Source organism: Aphis gossypii, chromosome 3 (assembly GCF_020184175.1).
Source record: "Aphis gossypii isolate Hap1 chromosome 3, ASM2018417v2, whole genome shotgun sequence".
NCBI lineage: Eukaryota > Metazoa > Arthropoda > Insecta > Hemiptera > Aphididae > Aphis > Aphis gossypii.
This window is the reverse complement of record NC_065532.1, coordinates 26,357,069-26,381,682: the sequence shown is the minus strand read 5'-3', so window position 1 is coordinate 26,381,682 and position 24,614 is coordinate 26,357,069. Positions and strand designations below refer to the sequence as shown.

At 29.0% G+C, this 24,614-nt stretch overlaps 2 protein-coding genes across 4 annotated transcripts in view; one reads left to right on the top strand and one right to left on the bottom strand.

Moving 5' to 3' along the window:
* Nucleotides 1-24,614, bottom strand: part of LOC114131522 (palmitoleoyl-protein carboxylesterase NOTUM) — a 62,412-nt gene that overhangs the window by 19,782 nt on the left and 18,016 nt on the right. Inside the window, exons 1-3 of one of the 3 annotated variants that reach the window (XM_050202784.1) lie at nucleotides 16,722-16,852; nucleotides 11,280-11,400; nucleotides 8,918-9,471 (exon numbers count right to left, since the gene is read on the bottom strand). In XM_050202784.1, the coding sequence (XP_050058741.1) occupies nucleotides 8,918-8,932 (15 nt within the window). In that variant the 5' untranslated portion in view covers nucleotides 8,933-9,471; nucleotides 11,280-11,400; nucleotides 16,722-16,852. Of the gene's footprint in view, nucleotides 1-8,917; nucleotides 9,472-11,279; nucleotides 11,401-16,721; nucleotides 16,853-17,699; nucleotides 17,944-24,614 lie in introns of those variants that run through there. The other 2 variants (XM_050202782.1, XM_050202783.1) reach the window with 2 other exon arrangements.
* LOC126550728 (uncharacterized) lies at nucleotides 19,548-24,438 on the top strand. The gene is given in 14 exon segments (XM_050202780.1): nucleotides 19,548-19,970; nucleotides 20,059-20,148; nucleotides 20,295-20,384; nucleotides 20,503-20,607; nucleotides 20,671-20,737; nucleotides 20,739-21,212; nucleotides 21,294-21,498; nucleotides 21,501-21,515; nucleotides 22,038-22,301; nucleotides 22,428-22,805; nucleotides 22,880-23,395; nucleotides 23,490-23,584; nucleotides 23,903-24,105; nucleotides 24,190-24,438. Coding segments are annotated over 14 exon segments (2,871 nt in total). The 5' UTR covers nucleotides 19,548-19,752; the 3' UTR covers nucleotides 24,341-24,438.

Sequence of the window (24,614 nt, the reverse complement as noted above, 5' to 3'; positions counted from 1 at the left end):
ATCGCGCGGGCGTTATTGATGTATAAAAGACACACACACACACACGCACACACACATACAAGCAGCATTCATACACATCGCCTCAGCGGACCGCGTCAAACGAATATTTTTGGGAAACCGTTTCGAGCCGAGAGCCCGTCAAAGCGGCCGCCGACAAAACCTTATTATAATATTATGTACGTGTATATTATGGTATATGTATTATATATTTTAACATATTTTATTGTACATAATGCATATTACCTACATCGTGATATTATTATATCATTATAATTTATATATATATATTTTAAACGCAGTCATCGGTGTAGCGAGCGCGTTACAAAGTGGTTTAGAACAGTGTGGCGGGAAGGGGGGTTGGATACGCAATATAATATAATAATAATATGTTAATAATTTAATATTCAACGATTTCACTTCGATGATAGCTGACTCCTGCTGCTCAAATCCCTACACCGCAGCAGTTCGCATTGTAAACTACCACGATAAGTAGTAACTCACCGTGAAGGAGGGTGTGGTGTTAGTGGAATCCTTGAAGAAAATTCCAAGGACCCGTATATATGGCGGCGTGGGGATGAAATACTGACAGAAAAAATGAGGTATGAAACCATATACTGAACTTATATCGTACAACACAAAATGTATATATTAGCAACGATCAAATAATAATAATATAATACGTGCAATACGTGATCAACGTCTGGTGCGAGTATGAGAATTTCGAAAAGGCAATTTTTAGACCACGCATAATTCTGCAGTCGTCGGACGTTTTTGTAATACTTCAATCGCACGCACTGCAGTCTGTAGTACATCATAATTATCATTATTACTTATGTATAATATACATTATACGATACACACTATAATACGAGTACGTACCCCTTTATAATTTAACACGCGGAATCGAAATATCATATTATGCGTTTTATATAGTATTATGTATAGGTATACCTATAGATATAGATTATAATGCATATGCCGACTGCTGTAGTTATAAGAATAATAACAATAATAGTATAATAATATATATATTATATATATATATATATATAACGAGAGAAGTATATACTTTAGTCTATAGCGGTCGCCGACAAGGCGGAAAAGAAAAAAACCTCTATAGACAAAAAGCCCTGTACACTCGCACGCATCAGCCGGTTCGTTTATACCGTCGCCGCCGCCTAGCAATACACACTTTCCGTTTCTCTCGGAGATTCGTATCGGCTCGGACGTACGGACGACGGTCATCAATCAGAATAAATAAATAATAATAATAAAAAAAAAAACAGTCTAGGTAAGGAATTTTAACATTATTATTATTACTGGTAAAGTATTACCCGTATATACCTACGCTATAAGAGTTGTATTAATTTATTCTGTGGTTGTATATGTTATAATAATGTATTATAACAGTACACTACGACTCCTTCATCATCCAAATTCGTGGCTGTAATTCTACAAGTTCTTCTTTACCAATATATTTATCATTGTATTACGTTATACTTTAAACTCACGACGGTATCATTTACGCGTATTATGCTACACTATTATTGTAATATATTATTGTACAAACTATATAGGTTGCGATCGACATTATTTATATATAATATGTTTTTTTAAAGCGCCGTTTTACTATGAAATAATAAAAAATTATCAATCATTAAAAATATTGTGAGAAAAATTCCTTTTCGTAGGTAATTAGAGACCAGTAGGAGCTCAAGTCGCGTAAAGTACATTGTTTACTGACACGTATCTATCTACAAATATTTACACGAACATTCGTTTTGTTTAGTTGAGTGGCTACTGCGACGACGGCGCGGTTCAAAAACTGATTTTTATGAGTTAGTTTATTGAACGTACATACTAATTGGTACATAAAGCAGAAAACATTTTTTTTACCATCCTTTTTGTCATTTCCGAATCATATATACACTTAAAAATAATATAATTATGTATTTATTATATTGTCTAGTGCATGATATCTTTTCGGGGGAAGTCCTCAGACCTTAGTAATAAATCCGGTACATTAATCATGTACTGGTAAATCCATATTTTTTATACATCGTCCAAATATATAATTTATTTTCAAACGGTTTTCAAAGCACAAATAGCGCAAAAAAAAATATAGGTAATACACTTTGAACGCATTCCTAAAACGATTTTGGTACAACAAAGTACAAACCATAAATCGAATAATAATACTTTATTAAATGAAATGATATTATAATTGGCCATTTGACTTGTGAGTGCGTATATACTATATATTATAATAGTCTATGCGTGTAGCCTTTATACTAGATATACATATATTTTATTATACACTACAAGAATAATGAGCGCGCGCGCGCGCTGGATCCGAACGCGTAATATATAATATTATTAATTATCGTTCTGTTTACCTACTATTTATTACTGAGCGTGTTATTTACAACATGTTTATGTATTGTCTATAATATTTATATATTTCTTTGATCTTTTACCTCGTGACGATCGCAATGGTTAATGTAACCTATCTACTGACACTTTAAATAGTTTTTAATAAAACTATATTATATAGGTAGGTACAACATTGATAGGATGATTGCTGTACTGTTTTATTTACGGTTAAAAAAAAAAAACGTCCGATATGTAATATATAATAATGACACGCGTGCAGTTGTATTCGCGTTGCTCGGCAAAAGGTGAAATTGTTTTTATGTAACAACAATAATATCAAATATTTTTTAACACGTTATGGGTATACGTTAAAATTCCGATAAACAAACAAAGTTGTTAAGAGATACGTTTCGAACGATATATTATAGCATAATTGTTATTAATTATTATAATATATTGTAATAGAGTCGCCGCTATAACGCATTAATACGAGAAGGTAGGTATAATATACCTATTATAAGTCTGCATATATATATGTGTGTGTATATAGGTATTAGGTATAATGTATATATATAAGCGTCCGCGGCTATGTTCCGACGACCGGCCACCGCGCCACCGTTTTCCGCCGAGTTCGTCGGACGAGATAAATAATAATAGTAACATTTCTTTTGTATTTTACCGACGCTGATAATTACTCCAATTATGAAAAATTCCCCCCCCCCAACCGTCGACCATCCCTCACGACTACAATATTATCTTGTACATATTTTATTCGATAACAATAATAGTATAATATGATAATAATAATAATTAATCATCGGCTGCGGCGGGCAACGTCTATTGTGAACAATATAATATTATATGAATTTGCTGCTAACATCCGCTCTACGATTCACTCATCCACCCTACTTCGTCATAATCATCGTGGTCGACACCCACCGCGCGCGCGCGCATATATTGTACTTTCTTCTCGTACTAATGAATGACGCGATATCATTTTCTCGTTCCCTCCGGAAGAAAAAATACTTGAAAAAAACCAACGATAAGACAAAAAGAAAAAAGCGACTTTCATCATATATACATTGCAGCAGAAAAATAAATAATAAGATATAGAAGAAAGAAAATCGTCTTTCATTGTGTTCCGATTTACTGATTAACACACACGCCTGACACACTGCACAGTGCACATGCATACAAAATGTTACATATCCGCGGCCGACGACGACAATCGTATAATATTGTTCAAATTGTTCACGCATAAATATATAGAGATTGGTAATTTTATGTGATGCATAATCATATCATCCTGCATAGACGTATAAGGATCTATGCGGATCACAAACAAACATACAGAGCATAGTTGGCGTGTAACTGATAACTGAGAAGTAATAATACATTATTATTGTATTATATTATGACGAAATAGAGATACGGCTGTGGATCCAAGGCCTCGTCTCTCGCTTCGGGTTATCAACCGTTAACATTATTGGAATTTAAAACGTAAACACATGTTGGGGTAGTGTTAGTATAGATTTTTTTTGAAGAATCATTCATCACATACTTAGCGAGAAATAAAATAATATTTTTATAATTCGACGTTGGCGTGTTTGTATTATTGTTTTGAACGTTTAATATTATTTCGACGATTTTGGGCCTCTTCCAGCGGAGAAAAAGGATCCACCATCGATTGACGCGATCTCGGAACCACCAAATATAGTCATGCGTGCGCGGCTTATATACTGCACAGTGTGACGATAATACCACCTGTATAGTATATAATATTATATAGGTACACGGAGAAAAGAGCGAGCGGTCGGCGACTATAGCAGCAGCAGCAGCCGGTCGACGAACAGAACAGCGGCGGCGATGTCGGTTCACATCAAACAAAATTTAGATCTCCCGCTAACCCCGCGGACGCAGAGGCTAATAGAGGACCCCCCGGACCCCACAACACGCCCCCGTCCGATGAACACACGCTGTCCGTCGTCTCATTACGCGTACATACACGCGCACAGGCAATACACAACTGACACACGAAAACCGAGGAAAACGCATCAGACACCGACGGACACGAATAAAATATACGTTTATGTATATTATGGTGTACAGAATATTGTATTTACCCATAGGCTTGAATATCGGGGGGCTATTTAGGATTTACCTAATTAAACTTAAGCTTCAATCTCCCCCATTTCCTTCAAATTTTAAGTATCATATGTGCGCTTAGTATCGCTTAGAGCTGATTACGTTTCATGTATAAAATGTACAACTGAATTACTCGATTATTCGCGGTGCAAATACAATATGATTATTGTAGACTTACAGCCTTTATAAAGCATTTAACGAGCACAGCATTTATTTAGGATCTGACGTAATAACGATGTATACATGTGCAAGCGAAATTACTGTACCAACGTATATTATACTCAGTAGGCATGTTTTATAACGCAAATCCGCAGTTTGTAAGTTTATCATAAAACTTTAGAGTTTTATTCAATGCATTGACATTGCTTCCAAGCCAACAAATCCAAAAAATGTTAAGGTTATCACTTATCAAGATGTATAGTCTTTATGCAATTTCTTAGTCGATAATTAAATAACGAGCAATGACTTATGAGAACTAGTTTTATTTTTGATTGGAAATGTTATATGAAAATTGTTTAATACATTTTATCATAACTCTTGAGAAAACCTATGGTGATTGAAATTTATACAACGACGAAATTAGCAAACGATTATTTGTGGGCCGTTTGATAATATTATTATGTTGGAACAAAATTGTATCACATCTGAAACAGGGTTTTCCATTTTGAGTACGACAGTTCTACATAAGTTTTCTCAGCACAGTTTTGTACATTTTATAATATTACGTTTTGGCAAAGGGAATTTTAGTATCGGATATTTTGATCAAATACCAGCAACATTATAATATACGTTATATTGCAGTTGAGATTTTAGTTTAGAAACCAAGTGCACAAATATTCAATTACATTATTGTTAAAAACAATATAAAACTTATGTAAACCAATGTAAAACTTATTCGGGTAAGTACTAAGTGCATTGTACACATAGGGTGAATAAAAACTACGGGAATACATATACCTACGTACAAAATTCGATCACTCCGATACACGTTTTCAAACTTTTTAAGAACAAAATAAGTACCTCAAAATTATACAACGTGTACGGACGATGCGATTTGAATTAAGTAAAACTCTTGTACATCGGCAATATTTTCGCAGTAAAATATCGAGTATCTATCTGTATTGTAGTTGGAAATCATAGGTTGTCGAAGTTTGCATACCTACGATTCGAGACGAATACGATTACGTTCGTAAATGAAAAATGACGATGACTGTGGAGTGCGTATTGAGAGTAATCATTATCACGTGTATAATAGGCTCGTCGAAACAAAAATATACGACGTCAGCTATCGATCTACGTTAGTGTTTTCCGAGTTGTGGTAACTTATCAATGTTATGCTATATGGACGGACGGACGGTGACGCGCGTACATATGGATTTTTGACTTTCTATACGCGGTTGTCGGATTATAATAATAATAATAATAATAATAATAGTAATAGTAATAATAATAACAATAATAATAATAATAATAATAACAACAATAAATAATAATAAGTAGTAAAAAGGAAGAAGAGCGGCGGCGTTTGTGTGGCGTTGGCGCGTCGGATATATCTGTTATCTTATATATGCGTGTGCGTGTATGTGTGTCGGTGGCGGCGCTTTTGATCCCGAGCGCGTTGCCTCTGGCCCGAAAACCGGTTGACAGTGTGTGTGTGTGTGTGTGTGTTGTGTTAGCGGGGCCGGTTGGATACTTATATACGTATATATATATATATACATATAATAAGTGTATTATACGACGGACGCGTATCTCCTCGGCCCCGGACATAATTTGTACCGTGACGCGCGGCCCGGCGGCGGCGGCGGCGGTTCACCGTAAAGATCTTTATATATATTATATAGATCTTAACTTATAAGTATATATATATAATATATAAACTTACGTATGTGTATGTGTGTGTATGTCTGTTATTATAATAATAATAATGTGTATACGAGCGTGCGGCTGTGCTGCTGGCGGGCGCGACAAGAGGATTGTCGTCAAAAGTGCCGTATCTCTACATGTGTATTAATAAATAGGTAGGTAGGTAGGAAGTATGTAGTCGCGGCTTTATTTACCGTCTTTAGTCGTCGATGTCTTGTAAACACACTGACTCGCCGCCGCCGTCGCCGTGTGTTGATTTCCATTGAAAAAGAGCCGCGAAAGAATTTTTGGAGGGAAACTAACGCGCTTTTAAATTCCGCGACGCTTGGCGACGGATGAACGAAACATAAAAAAACAGTACGAGCTGCAGGCGACGCGCGAGAGAACGAGTGCCCGCCGCACGCACTTCCGTCGGCCGGCCGGAACCGACGGCGCCCCGTCGCGGAGACGACGCCGCTGCCGACGCTTTGATAGTCGTATTATAATATAGTATGAAGCTTCTCCTTCGTCCTCCCACCTTATATCGTCCCGTCACTACGTCCACGGGATTTCTTTGAGACGCACCAATGTTATTTTTAAAAATATTACCACTCTACATACCTAATAATAATAATATTACACGTCTCGATTTACTAGCAGCATAATGTCAAATATACGTCATGATGTATAATTTATACCGAGTTATTGACGGTATAGTAGTAGTAATAATAATAAAATCATAAATATATTAGGCTTTGTATATTATAAGTATAAGTATGCCATACCGGCATCGACTTCCCTCTTCGTCTCGAATGATTTATACCCATATTATATATTTTGATATATTTATACGTAAAAGAACATACAATTTTTCATAACTACCTATACTACATTATAAAATATTTAAAATATTAGTATTTAAATCGCTGCGATCTAAATAATTAATGTTCGGTATAATCCCTTCTGACATAACATTAAGTAAATATTTATTATAATTTTACAAGTACAATTCAATATATTATAACTAAATGCATTCAAATTTTATAAAAGTTGTTAGAAAATAATGTTAAAATGATTAAATACTAAATAATTTAATACTATTAACTATTATGTGAAAAATTCTGATAATTTTTTTTGAATGAATTTTCTCACGGTTGTTTAGATTTTTGGGCAAAAATATTAAATAAATACTGTAGATAAAAATTGTATTGTATATTATCACATAACTTTATTGTTCTATATTATTATAAGTATATTAATTTGTGTAAATTTGTATTATTGATTAACTACTTAAATACTGTGTATTCTATATCAACCTAGCAACTTATAACTAAAATTAATGGAACTTTCGTCCACCAGTCAGTTCGTTTGTCACTCAGAGGATAAATATATTTTTTACATAGGAAAAATAATAATTTTATTAGTGGCATAATATTAAGTATTTATTTATACACCGACTATCAAAACTTTTATTTTTTTTTATAGTTATATAAATTATTAATAAATTCACATTAGATTTTATCTTTTTACGTAGGTATTACCGTATTTCTATGTCAATTATTATAACCAAAGATTATCCAATGACCAAAAAATACTTTCACAAATTAATAGTTGTCAAAACACAGGTACATATAAGTATATAACTACTATATTAGATACTATAGATATGTATTAATTTTTCTTAATGTATAAAGAAATTAAATAAATACAATTTTTAATAATTTTTTAGCCGACAATACTGACATTTTGTGCCATTACTTACACAACATAAAATATTAATATACCTACAGATAAAATTAACTATAAAAACATAATTATTAAGAATGCTATTAATTTTATTGTTAACATTTTAAAAATACGATAAAGAATAAACATATTTTGGTGTGATTGTCGGCTTTTTTTTCTCAAAATTTTAATTTAAAAATATATCATATTAAGTTTTTTAAAATAACTGTTATAATATCCTAATATACAAATAAAGAAAATAAATTAAATGAATAAATTGTATCTGCATGAAGCATTCATTGTTAGTATTGTTAATGTTCTTGAAAATTATTATTTAAAAATTTAAACAGACTAAAGTTGTGATAAAATGCTGACTAAATGAAAGATGAAGCCATCATACAAATAAAGTTTTAAAGAAAATATTGTTAAAAACTAATACTTATAGATTACCAATTATTTCATTTAATACCTACACTGATCTTAGGTTTGAATATCAAACCTCGAGCTCTATTTACTTTGCAATACTTTTTAATAATAAAAATAAAATCAACTTTTTAAATTAATAGATGATAAGAACTGAATTGAATTTACAATGTCTTAACTATATATTGTATATATATATATGTGTGTGTGTGTGTGTGTGTGTATAATTTAAATCATCTTTATAATTTGAATTTTCATAGAGGTATTATTATATCTTGTGGAAATGTATAAATATAATATAGGTAATATTATTAAGGGTTGCTTTTTGTTTCACCATGTCACAATAGGACAAGTTTATGTATGTAAAATGCTTATTATAATATTTTTGATCAAACTAGCTACTTACTTGTGTGATATCCATGTGTGGGCGATGGTTCTCATTTAAGCATCCGGAAAATTGGCACGTGCTCTTGGTGTGTCGTGATGTTCAGGCGTAGTTGAAAATCGGAAAAATCCAAGGAAAAAAATATAATAAAAATAACCCGTAAACGATGCACTATTATTATTGTAAAAAATTATATTAAGTTAAAGTTGACGACTGCAGCTATCAAAGTATACGCGTCGCAAATCGCCGAGTATAAATGTTTATAAATAAAAAAATATTAATGCAAGTAATAATAATAATAATATTATTATTATTGAGTATGCTTGCTGTCGTAAAAAAAGATACAAAGTAAAAAGAGTCGCGGTCGGTGTATTCAATTATAATATTATTCTAATAATAATGTAATATGACGGATGGACCGTGAATGCCAGCGGACCACTGGAACACGCGGACGTCTGGTTCGAACTGGTATACCGCGCGCGCGGTCATATGGGCGCGCGGAGTCTGTACACGAGACTTACCCCCTCCTCGGCACGGTCGTCGTCGTGTTGCGGCGGTGGCGGCAGCAAATCCCTCTATACATACATAATGTATTAAAATGATATTGCACGTGTAAGTTTATAATAATATAATAATGTTAAATAAATATATACACAACAATAGATCCGCCGGTTGGACGACGTTTTACTTTATCACCCTGCGTACCGATAGAATTCATCGTCGCATTAATATAAAACAAGAGCTAGGACGAGTATATGATACTTCAAAGAGTCCATTTAACACTTATCTAACACTTAATAGCTAAGCTCCCTGAGAAGAAATTTACTTTTAGGTACTTTAAAATTGTTCTATATGGCTTCATCGGAATCTATATATTATCGGATATTTTTATAGTTGGTTTATCCTGCACTATCCATACATAGATAAACATTTTTCCTTATCTCCATTATAATTATTAAAATTGAATTTTTTATAATCTATTCATTTTTAAGATGAATATTTAAACAAGTTTAACATAAAAAACTCAATCAACTAAAATATTTAAACTATTGTTAAAAAAGCTTATTTTATTGGAGGGTTTCAATGTCATCAAATTAAAATTGTCTATATTTTATGAATTAGGTAATGTTTTTTTTATTTTATTCTAACTTGAAGCAAAATTTAATAATTTTATTCTAATTTTAAACTATGTGTTATCTATATTAATTTGTTCTGTGTAAGATTTAAGTTAAGCACAAATAAAGTCTAAATTATTTTCCGGAAATAAATTTAAACTATAAAAATATTAATCGATAAACATGCTATAAATTTAAATATACTCATTTGATTATTTTATGTACTTAATCTTTCATTTTATGCTTTCAATAAATTTACTAATTATAGTATTATATACGTAATTGTATAAATGTGAATCATATTTGATTAATAGGTATATAATATTTAAGCATAATATTTATAACTTTATAAGTATTAAGTACTTTAAAACATTAGACATATTCTAGATTTTTGTTAGTGGCAATGCAATGTGAAAATTAGTAACGAAACCTAAATACTTCAAGTATCTTAAAAGGATTCAAAAATAACTAAAAATAGAATAGTTTTGAAGTTTAATTAAAATTTTTAATTAAAAAATTATAGTATTTGAGTAAAAATTTATAAGATTTTATTGATTAAATAATCTTTACAATTCTATAATTTTCCAATAAAATCGACAAAATAATAATTTTTTTTTTTTTTTGATTGATTTTGAGACAGACGGGTATAATGTGAAACGAATTTTGCATGCATGATTCTATCTATAAATCAAAAATAAATATTATTTTATTGTAATGTGATGATCGTTTGAAATTTAATATTTTCTTTTTCGTTAAAGAATATTAAATTATATGTTTATGTATATAATATTTGATCATCTGATATTTACATTTAAATGTCAAGTACCTATTGAATATTGAATACTGATTGTGATGACAATCTGATTATAGGCAATTTTATCAATTGTATATTTGTATCTACTATCTAGTATCTACTTTTAAAACAAAATTATATTTAATATATAAACTTACCACAGATATTTTAACTGTAATTTATAAAATAAATTGTCAATTTATCAAAAAATAAAAATAATATATTCAATATAGTTTTCATTAATAACATAAGATATCCCTTATATATTAGTGTATTGCGTAGCAATAATATTAAATGATATACGGTAACCGTATATTGTAGGTATATTGTATATTCAGTGCAATACACTAATATATAAGAGAAACGAGATTTCGAAACTAATCTGGGTTACTTATTTAATGTAACAAACACAGCATTTTCTACCTATACAATATAATTAAAATAATAATAAAAAAATATCGTTATTAAAACTTACATGTTTTTCCCCGTATATTACACATGACAATAAGTAGTACGTCGGAAATAGATTTACCACAAACAGCTTGTCAGCTTTATCATACATCGTAGCAAATAACTGTCCATTTGAATTTTTCTCTCTGTATAAGTGAACAATATTTTATAAACAATTTAATATTTATTTGTTTTATCTGCACAAATATTTGTTATACCGCGGTGAAAAAAATAAATTATTTTATATAAGTAGACATAATTGATAGTAATCGTTCATAATTAACTATTTTGATCACTAAATATAGTTTTAAATTAAATCGGGAGTTAGGGCAAATACAACATTTTCTAAAATAAAATAAAAATATAGGACATTTAAATAAAAATAGCCGATATATCGATATCGTACGTATACGACGACTAGTTGTGAATTAAATTCATCTGGCAGAACTTATGAAATATACAAAGATAAATAATTTAATGAAGTAGGTTCATAGTCAGTTATTATAATGTTAATAAAATATCACGCGTTATATGGTATTAATGAGCCAATTTCTAATCGGTTTATTATATCTTTCTAATATACTCGTACAAGTGGTCAGATTCGATTTATCACTGTAAACAAGCCAAATACGCTATTCGATTTACAAACAACACTATATTTATGAGCATTTAAAAGTAGCAGCGGCACGATACTTTATAGACGCAATTACACGATTGTCCGATTTCAAGTGCATTATAAACACATACATTTAGATACAATAATAATATAGTACATGAAATAAATATTGCTTATTGATTTTAGCACAAAACATTTACAGTGCAGTTTAAAGAGTGCCACTTGAATAGTTTTTTTCTGTTTACTTTTGAAACGGTGGTTTTTGTTAAAAAGGTTTGTGCTTTTAAAATGATCATATTGTTCATTTTAAATTATATTTGTTTATGACAACGGAACTTAAATCCTAAATAAGCACTTTGGTGGCATTAATTTATACACTGAATACTAAATATTTTTGTTTGGATTTAAATATAAAATCTAAAATGTATGAACAGTACATTTATATATTTACTATTTACATTTTATAAAAATAAATAAAATATATTTTTAATTTGATCGTCATGGGTTCATTGGTTCCTACAAGTTCTACACCATTTAATTTAACCACTCTGTACAAAAGTAATATGTGCACTCTGAAGCTCCTAGAAAAAACATTGGCCACATATATTCACACTTTTACACGCAGTATCCAAGTTTTTCACATCAGTTGTTATGCATTTCTATAAAATGTTCTGGTTATTTGTTGGTTTATATATTTTACTGTGTCCAGGAATTAAACTATTGTTACGAAATAAGTAAGTGTTCTATAATATATCTAAATAAAAAATAAAAAATATTTATACCAAAAAAATTACAAATTTTTCGAAAATGTATTGTTTTAAAATTATTATACTTTATTTGACCAATAAACAATATTAATAATATATTAATAATTTAATTTAATTTAAAAAACATAATTTTCATGATCTTTTACCTATAATTTGAACATTTTACAAAATACATTTACCACATTATTACATTATTCAAAAAAAAAAAAAAATAATATATATATATATATATATACTTAATGGTCTTAGTGTTATTATTAAGTGTGTTTAATTAAAAACATTAAATTATTTGTATCATTTTTAATTTATATAAATTGACTAATTAAGCAATACAAGGAATTGATTATGGAATAATTTTGAATTAATTTTATTATAACGGTCGTTATGATAGCAATTAGCAACTACAGGTTTTGCTTTACACATAAATTTGATGACATTTTTTTTTGTACAAATGTGTTAAGAATCTAATTTATAGATATAAATTATAATATGATACAAATTTAAAGTATGACATTAGTTCATGCCATGAGTATCATTTTTTTTTAAATATAAATAAGTAATTTTTTTACTAACATATTAATATTTTGTATTTTTATGGATACAAATAAAAATAATTGTTGACATTATAATAATTAATCAAATATTTTAAAGCCAGGTACTAATGAAAAACTAAAACTTACATAAATCAATATAGGTAAATGAAACCAATAAAAGTTGAAAAAATTCTCAATCAATTAAAAATACACCAATTACTTATAAGTAATAATGCAGTATGTACTCAATTATCCATATATCATACATGAAATGTTTTACTATAGTTTTTTTACGGAAGCCATTCACGTTTTTATTAAAAATATTTTAATTAAGTTTACGGAATAAATGAAATAAATGAAAAAATTGTATATCATTATAATTTATAATAATATATGATAATTATCATAATTGTTCCTTACAGCTAAATAATATCGTAAATATAGATTTTTAAAAACAATTTATAATTCTCGACTCTCGTAATCTTTACGAATTGTTACTGTGTTTTAGATCTTTGGAAATATATTATCAACTATTTCCCCAGTATATATAGAGGGCAGAGGTAATTGTATTATGTTACCTCGTCGTTATGATAAATATATATATATATGTATATACATTAATGTATTGCAATATAATATGTGCAAGTAATGCGGTATACCTACTCTGAGTATTATAGTAAAACGATGTGGACCTTAAAACCATTATCTTGATTAATATTATATTAGAGATATCGATACGTTGAAACATTGAAACGATAAAGGTACATGTTGTTATTGTAATATTATATTATTATATCTACCATGATTATACATATTACCTATGCATTTAGTGTGCACGTCAGCGACGGCCGATCGCAATAAATTATAATATATTTGTATATATTATACTAAAGTATGGAGTCCTTTATTATTGATACGTATATTGCTGCATCGGGATGGCCGTTTAATATAATAACTAGATATTTCTCCCATTCGTCAACTGCAGGAAACCGCACGTTCGAGAGATTAAACTCGTAAGTTTATTTATCTCCGGGAGTTGTGTACAAAAGACTGACAAAACTTAGCACTTTATTGTAGTATATGAATGAATAAAATATGTATAGTGTATACTCGCGTAGTACGTGATGACTGATGGCAGATTACATTTTGCGCGCTCGAGTTAGATAATACAATAACATGATGAATGCGTGACAGTTTTTAGTGTATAACGGGAAAAAGTATAGAATTTGGGGCCTATATAAATTTCACGGAAATAATATATCGAGATTATGGTTTGAGTTGGTATGAAATAAAAATAGCTCACTAAAGTATAAAAGGCTTGCCGCGTACACTATATAATATGATATATAAGCATACGGCTGTCAGTAAAATGCATTATATTTTGTTATAGGGTTTTTATCAAAGACTGGACACAAAAACCAATGTAGGCCTGTTTTTCAGAAAAAAAAAATAGGACAACAAAATTTTAGAGGGGTTGCCCTGTGGCCCTGGGTACGCCACTGCAGGATATAATATACTATAGTACTATACAATAATATATAGTTTCTATAATGTATCACATTGGACATTTATAAGTATATAATACAAGTGAGCGTCTATACGTATGATGCGCAGTGTATTATAATAGTGTTGACAATAAAGAACACAGTACTTTAGATTGATTCTGAAAGGTTCAACAAATGTATTAGTCTTAGATGATATGTTTTACTAATATTATTGTTTTTGTTTTTACTTTTTTTGTGTCTGAAAACTAGAAAGAAAAATGTTCCGATCTTCAACATCAAGTAGACAATTAAATGCGATTAGTATAACTATAGATTATAAGTAGAAATTCTTTAAAAAGTACTGTGAGAAATTTTAAATTATGAAAAAACGGAACTTTTTACTATAAATCACTCTAATTGCTAACCTAATTGTTTATTTTTATGATTTTTACTAAAAAGTAATAGCTGTAAAGCATTGAAATGTTCAGTAAATATTTATATATTATATTAACATTTTCTAGAATATAGATATGATCTAATTTAAAATATATATTGTTCTTATTTTGGTGATGTTTTAACTACTATGATAAAATTGTTGTTTGACAGCATAAAAGCTTGCCATTTTAATATAAGATTCCTTACACGTATTTTTACAGTAATTAAAAAATATCTAAAATATATAATTAAAATTTTCATTTAAAAATGTTTGAAACGAAATTCATTAAAATCGTGAATTTTTTATGTAGACTGATTAACCTAACTGTTGCCGCTTTACCATTTACAATGATCATCATTGAATTCAAATTTAGCATATTAACACAGTAACTTACTCAAGGACGACGTATAACCGACCACTACTAGACCGACTTCTTCGTTTTGTTTTGTTTTTATTTTTTTAAAAATATTTTAATAATTTATCGTTCAGTGTTATTGTCTGACTGTAATGCATTAGCTTTAAAAACATTTAATGGTACATATTTTTTAAACTAATATATTATTAACTATTTATAATAAATATAAACCAACATTTTGAATAGCTTAAACATCAGAATTAAAGTTCTTATTGAAATACGACTTGTAGATTTTATTATTATTGCGTTATTTATATTATCTACAAAAACTATAAAAATAAATCCAGTTAATGAAGTAGTGGTTAGTTTATTTTTGTACGATTTATTATTTATGTCTCATTATTATTACTTATTATAGTTACTATTAAAAAATTGAAAACCAAAATATATAGGTATTAAATAAAATAAATTATATTGTAATATAACTTATATCTGCTATTAATTAAACTTATTTAACAACTTATTCTAACACCTACATACATCATATATTATGTATATAGACGTATAGTATATATAAACATAACTATAATAAAAGTAAATAAAACTATAAGAAATATTTACCACCATCGTATACCTATACCATTCTAAAACGAGCATAATAATAGTACCAAAGCCAATAATTCAATTCACAGCTTATGTATGATTATGCGCTTATAGCAGAGCTTGTTGAGGTGTATATATTATGAGTTATACGTTTATATTATAATACGCGTCTTTAAAACGTGGTCATCTGTACAACATAATGTATTGGTAATTGAGAGTCGAGAAAAAAAATCATAATACCAAATCGCTGTGCGCGCGATGATGCAACGGCGCGGCGTAATGACAACCGTCCATATAAAATACACGTAATATTATTATTATTTTATATAGTCGCTTTCGCGGTAAAAGAATCGCCGTGCTTTTTCTCCGCGGCGCGACCTCCGTAACATATTATGTATACCGCGTATACACCATATTATTACAGTAATATTTATCGTTTTGTTTTGTCGTCATAAAGCGCACTGCGTTACGACGAAGGACAGGTGAATAAGACCGGCGTCGTTTCCCGCGCAGCACGCATAACATTCGAACCGGGTAGATGTATAATATAATACATACACCTATATATGATGAAAAAATCCGATACGCGCGGGGAAAAAAAAAACATCACACAGGGTCTAAATACAAAAGGTAAATCGAGAGGATGGTCTAAAGAATATTTTAAGATTATTACCTGTCCCGTATTCCACGTTTCTTTGTCGGCCCGTCCGCAGCATATGCCGTCTCGTCCCCGGCACTCACCGGTAGTTAATAAAATAAATAACCCGATGACGACACTAATCCCGCAGAGAGAAGCGGCCTTTCTGGAAATAGAAGAACAATTATACGATTACGATCTCTTGTAGTCGTTGCACGCGGATTATAATAATACATTAAATACCCCTTTTGAAAGGAAAAAACATAGACGCACACACACGCATTCATATACTATATATACATATCATATATATATATATATATATATAGGTACGTGTTATTATATATATAAATCATTGGTAAATGTGGTCGGTGGTCGACACGAAAACCGTCTCCTAATCAAATATATACATAGGTATGCTGATTGTCGAGCAGGTCTTCTACGGATGCTGTTAAATGATTTCACGTGGGCAACTTATTTTATAATAATACTTAATTACCACATTTGTGTACATTCAAAATGAATAAAACACACTCACATACACACATGTATACATATGACTGTATAAGGTTTTCACTTATCCTACTCATTTAGAGAAATTTCATAATACCTCTATGGAGTATGAAAATCGTAATAAATAAGAGGGTAAAACATTTTTCTCGAAGAAGTGTTTGAAACTTTGAACAGTACAAATATTGCATATACATACTATTTAATACTTAAATAATATATTATATAGATTATATGATAAACAGTTTTTTTCTCAAAATTCGATACAATTCGTTTAATACTTGCTCCTTAACTTTATAATTAATTAAAATATAAATGTCATCGTTAAGGTATCATTTTTGAATTACAATATACACTTACCTATATAATATAGTTCTATAGTATTATTGTTTAATATTTTTTTCGTGTTAGAGAATAAGTCTTAATAGAATGGCCGGTGTTATACATTATACAATTACATTTAATTTGTTAAGATAGATTAATTAATGGTTAATAATTACATACATTTTTTTGTACTGAAAAATGTATTCAGTTAGAAGTATTTTAAGAAGTGTTTTTTGTCGTATCTTTGTCAAGTCCTTTGTAGTGTATGTTGAATTATCGTGTACTTTTGTAGCAGTATTGCACATTCTGTGATTATCTTTATTTGTCTCTGGAACGCCACATTATTACTTCTTCATTCGTGCCCGTAATGGGCGAAATGTTTATGGCCTGTGTTTAGTTAATTTACTATTATTTCAACTTTTTGCTGTAAAATGATAATTGAAATTATTATTTTTCTAGTACATTCGATTTTTTATTAATTTATTGTTTATTATTATTATTATTAATATTTAGACGCAATGAAATTTATAGAGCTAAAAATCCGTCTCTAATTATTTTTCATTTTATTTTAATTATATGTCACAATACACCTGCTTATAATATGCCCATGCCCCGTAGGTCCGCTTATGAGTAGCAATTAAAAGAAACGAACAGAAATGTAATTACCCATTAAGAGGCCGTCACACTAGGAAAAAATCGACCGTAAAACATGGTTTTTTGATTCCAATAGTACTCAAGTCTCATTAGTCGTAGAAACATGATTTTTGTATCAAATTAAACGTGAGAAGTTGTACTAAAAACTGTTGGAACAAATTTTTGAAATTTGTTTTCAAACCGATTTTATTTATATTTGAAATTTGTTAAAATTTTGAAATTTTTAAAAAATTATATAAAATCAGCAAATTGAGATATCAAAATTCTGTTCCAACAGTTTTTAGTACAACTTCTCACGTTTAATTTGGTACCAAAATCATGTTTCTACGACTAATGAGACTTGAGTACTATTGGAATCAAAAAACCATGTTTGTTGTAAAAAAATTATGATTTTACGGCCGTCGTGTGCTGCTATCGAAACAACTGCGGCACTGTTCTAAAACTGTACTCATTCCCCCACACTTCGCGCATATGCAGCGGTACCTCACCTAGATCGAAACCGGTTATCTAGCCGCGCGCGTTTTATAAATACCCAGAGTATCGATAAGGAAAATAATAATATGGCCCATGAATATTATTTGAATTATTTCGATATAATAATTCAAATTCATATTCTAATAAACTAAACACATGTTGAAACCACAAAGTATCATAAAGTTGCCAAAACTCAGCTGAAAAATGTACGATCTCGACAATTTTTTTTTTCAAACTGTAGGAAATTTTTCAATATAATTAGTGGTTAGGTTTAAAATATGAAAATGTTTTAATTTAACTGAGTATAAGTGTATACAAAAGAAATATGTCGTTTACTCCTGAAAAAAATCATTGTTGATAACTTTTGCAGGGCTTTTTTAAAAGAATGCCGTGGAATTAAAATATAAATATTTTAATTTATTATAAATATTTTTATATTAAATACAGATTTTTGTAAACTAAACATAAATGCATACAGCAATTTAATGATTTTATTGAAATAGTTGAATCAAAAACTAATTGCTAGCATGTAGTACATAGTACCTACATAGTATATAATACCCTAAATAATATATAACTGTGTATAAACGTATTGAGATTACTATGTAAGTATTTATTGATATCCACATGATTACACTAATCATCAGTAGAAAATATGTGGTCAAAGTATTTTTCATATAAAACTAGAATTAATCTACTATAGTCTATGGGTGTTGTAGTATAAAATTTTTATACCTATTTAATATATGTAAACATTCGGTTATTATCAAGTAAAAAGGCGACAGTATGACATATATTGGTAGAAACTTTTGTTTGCTCTTACTAAATCTAAATAAATGTATATATGTATAATACGTCAATAATTAAAATTCTCAACACTAATGAATGATCACCAATTTGTTCAAGATAGTTTTAATATCTAATATATTATATTATAAATATTATATCTACTATCATTTCTCCATTAGATATAGTATAAAAGTAAGTACCTATTTGTGATAATTAAATTATTATTATTTTATTACTCGCATTATTCATTAGTATAACTAGTATAAGGTAATTATATAATTAAATATTATGATCAACGATAATAGTGCATATCAAAATGGGAAGACATCAAAATTATTGTCATTCTGTAAAACTGTCCACACCAGTAACAACTTACATTCTAATTGAATTTTTATTGTGGTTTAATTTTTTTTTATTTAACGTTAAAATGGATCAACTTAAAAAACGTACTCGTCAACCATCGAAAAAGTTATCAACTAAAAAGAAATTGAGTAATCGAGTGATGAATTTTCTAGGAATTCAAAACAAAACCAAGTAAGTAAAATATTAAATGATTAAAATATAAAATATGTATAAATAATAACGTAATATCAGTTATAACAATACATTGTTTTTAATTAAGTCCCAATCCAGAGGTCGTAGAATCTGTTGTGAAACCTTTTTTCTTGGGTGATGACAATCAACTACCATGCACATCAAGGGAAACAATTAGGTAAACTTTTGCTAAATTATATAGCTATTAAATTTGGTAAACTATAATAACTTAATATTTAAATAATATACGGAAAATGTATTACATAATCGCATGCAGCAGTATAAATATTTATATAATACAATATTTTTATATATTTTTTAAAGTCAAAATCCAGAGCTCGTAAAATCTGTTGAGGCACCTTTTTTCTTAGGTGCTGACAATCAACTACCATGCACATCAAGGGAAACAATTAGGTAAATTAAAAATGTTTAATAATTTAAATTAAAACTCTGATTATATAAATTTGAATGTATATGAGAACTCCAACGATTTTTGTATATATTATATCAATTTTTTTTAAAAAAAAATTAGAAAAATAAATGATCCGGAGGGTAATGCAAATAATTATTGGAATACTGAAGAAAATTTACATAACTTAACAGTGGACGAATCTATACTTAGTAATCAAGAAATTAAGTATGCATTTAAAATTTATATTTTGATTGAAGATGAGTCGTAATAAATTTAATTCTTTAACAGGCAATGTGATGTTGATGAAAGTTCGGGAAGACGAATAGTGGATATGCATTACGTTTTTAGTCAAATTAAAAAACAGTGTTCATAGAGGGTCATTTGGTTGTACATTTTTAAATATGACGTTTATTTCTGAGAAAAAACACGGGTTTAGATCATCATTTAAGTTTAAATGTGATGTTTGTAATATTGTTATGTTTATCGACTCAGAAAAGTTGAAACCTGAAGCTTATTTGCCAGTAAATTATTCCGCCGTTAATGGATCAATAGCAGCTGGAATTGGATTTACACAGTTGTCCGAATTGTGTGCGATAATCGATATACCTTGTATGTCTTCAACTACTTTTCTGAAAATTCAAGAGTTTATTTGCAAAAGAATTCACGAAGTTGCAGAGGAACAAATGAAAATTGCTGGTGAAGAAGAACGTCGTTTAGCAATAAAAGCTGGTACATTAGATGTTGATGGAACCCCTATGTGCACTGTAGTTGCGGATGGACAGTGGTCAAAGCGCAGTTACAAGACTAAATATGATGCATTATCTGGAGTGGTAAAATATATATATGCTATATTAGTATATTAGTTTTATAAAACTGTTTTGAATGACCTTATTTATAATTCTACTTTCTAGGCAACAATAATAGGTTATAGATCGAAAAAAATTTTGTTTGTGGGAATTAGAAACCGTTATTGTATAATTTGCCAAAGGGCCAAAAATAAAAAACTATCTCCACCTGACCATACTTGTTTTTTAAATTGGAAAAAGGGTGCAACAAGCATGGAAGCCGATGCCATTGCCGATGGATTTAAACAAAGTTTGGAAATGCATGGACTCAAAATAACAAACTAATAGGTTAGTGTATATAATATATCAGTAACAATATTAATATATCAATATCAATAATGACCCATTCGGCACGATTCCCAACGACTGGCTTTATCAGTAGTAATTATTATAATGACAACGACAAAATCGACAAATAATAAAGAATATATAATTTGTTTATGGGCCCCACACGAGCTTGCTCATAAACCATAACACACGATATGGGGCCCATTATACACACGATAATATTATAATATATTTATTAGGTATAATTTCTGTATTAAATAAAATAAAATATATATGGCTTATAATGATTTTAATGATACGATTTATAAAAGAAATAGGAATAATAAAATTAATGACAACTACAATATCAATTACATATAGTAATTATACCAACAGTAATATTTTAATTAAAGTGTCAATTATTATAAAAATGCAAGATAAATTAAATAATATTCGTATATATACATATATATATAGTTGCAGCAACCATAGTTGATAAAAATGTATAAATGATAATAAAATAAAAATAATTATCTTTACCAGGAGATGGAGATTCTAGCGTTTCAAAAAGGCTATCTGAAATCATGCCTTATGGACCTAGACTACTCGTAAAAAAAATAGAATGTCGTAATCATTTATTGCGAAATTATGGTACAAAATTAGCAGCTATGACAGCAAACACGAAGTATCCAATTTTGTTAAGAAAACATGTAAAAGCCAATGCATTACGTTTTAGATTTTCAATAACTAAGGCAATTGAATATCGTAATAGTTTACAAGGTCAATCAGATTACGAAAAAGAAGTTGGTAAGTTGAAAAAAATTTTTTTTATGAATTTTAATTTTTTAAACAACAAGACTTACAGACTTACTTGTACTACAGAGTATAGAATATAACTTGAATAATATATATTTTTTTATAACTATACTATAGGATTACGGAAAGATATAAGTAATAGTTTTCGTCACATTTTGGGTAGCCATGATCGATGTGAGCCATATTTTTGCAAGGGCACAATACCAAATGAAAAAAATATGATTTTAGAAGCTGAAAGATCGGGATTCTTAACTGATATATCTCAAATAATATCTCGTTTAGTCGTCAATGTTGATAGTTTACTTATGAATGTTGACAACAACGTGTGTGAACAATTCAATAGTGTAATTAATAAACATTTAGCGGGTAAACGAATAAATTACTCACAAAGAAATTCATACAATTCACGAGTTGAAGCTGCGGTTATATCATATAATTCAAGTGGACAATTTCTTCGTTTAATGCATAAAAATATACAAAATGATATAAGCCCAGGTATACCTACTTTGAAGTATTATTTTTTTTTTAGTATTTTTGATTTTTTTTTTTATATATACATATACTTCTAGGTATAATAGGAAAGAAATTCCTTACATCCAATAAAAAAAAAAGAAACCAATCTAAAAAACGTCTTTTTCCTACAAGTATACAGAAAAAGAGTAATGTTGGCCCGGATCAACATTATGGTTTAGCCGAACCATTACCCGAAGAAGATAATATTTCAAAAGAAGAGTTACAAAAAATAAAAGATGATTTTATCAATTCACTACGATTAGATAGAAACGGGCGCTTGGATATTGAAAAGAAAACTAGAGAACAAGCTAATTCTCAAATTTGGCATGCTGAACGAAGGAATAGACTTACAACATCAAATTTTGGCCGTGTTTGTAAACTACGACCAACTACGTCTTGTAAAATTTCTGTTTACGATATATTATATAGGACATTTTTTTCGAAGGCAACTGATTATGGTAAAGCCACCGAACCAGAAGCTATCGTCGCATTGGAAAATATTTTAAAATGCAAAATCCATCCGTGTGGGCTTATCATCGATGAACAATTTCCTTACCTAGCAACAACTCCAGGTAAAATGTATTACAGTTACTTATGATATGCATTAATAATTTCAAATAAAATAATAATAATAATAATAATAATTTTTTTTGTATATGAATACAGACGGTATTATCAATGACGATTTTTTAGTTGAAATTAAATGCCCGTTCGCAGTCAGAGATACGTTGACATTTTCGGAAGCGATAAACAGTAAAAAAGTAAGAGTATAATATATACTAACTATCTAATCCAGTGGTTTTCAAACTGGGTGCCGCGGTTATTCCATAAATTACAGATTGCATTGAATTGTGATATAAGAAAATAAATTAATAATTAATTCAAAACAATTTTGTTCATCTAAAAAAGGTCAGTGTGCCGTGAACATTATTTTAAGTTTACGGTGTACCTTGTGGCATGTATAATAAAAGTTTGAAAACCACTGATCTAATCAGTACCTATAACTGTTAAAATATTAAGTTTAGTGTAGGTAAAAATGTAAAAATGTTTTTATTCTATTTTACAACAAACATTTTTAGTTATTATTCTGTCGACTCGATGACAATGGAAAAATGCAGCTAAAAGTTGATCATAATTATTATTATCAAGTTCAGGGACAAATGCATATTTCCAAACGAAGATTTTGTTATTTCTTCGTTTATTCAAAAAATTGGACAGAAGTACAAATAATAAATTATGATGTTTGCTTTTGGAATACAAAAATGGTTGATAAATTAAAACTGTAAGTTTTTAAAAATTTTTAATTTTAATATCAAAGATAAGTTTACTCTTATACAACTTAGTAAGTTTGTTACTTTCTTTTAAGATTTTACATGGAATGTTTACTACCAGAAATAGTGAATCCTCAGTATGGAAAACGATTACAAATAGATGACATAAAAGATCCAGAACACATTTTGGAAAACATAAAAACAAAAAACAAAACTAAAATAAATTTGAAACTAAATTATAAATGATTTAATATTAGAACCCATGTTTATAGTATACATATTTCTATACATATATATATATATACCGTATCCAAATATTTTAATAAATTATTTATTACGAAATATGCATTGCTTAATTATTCACATTATATGCCTATACGTAGGTATTAATTAATTAATAACATATACATTATGCATCATCAGATATAATAAGTATAATACTATTAATACTATAATAGTTGAAGTTCAATCTGTGTAATTTAAGGTTATTATTTATTACAATTATAATTAATTTATAATT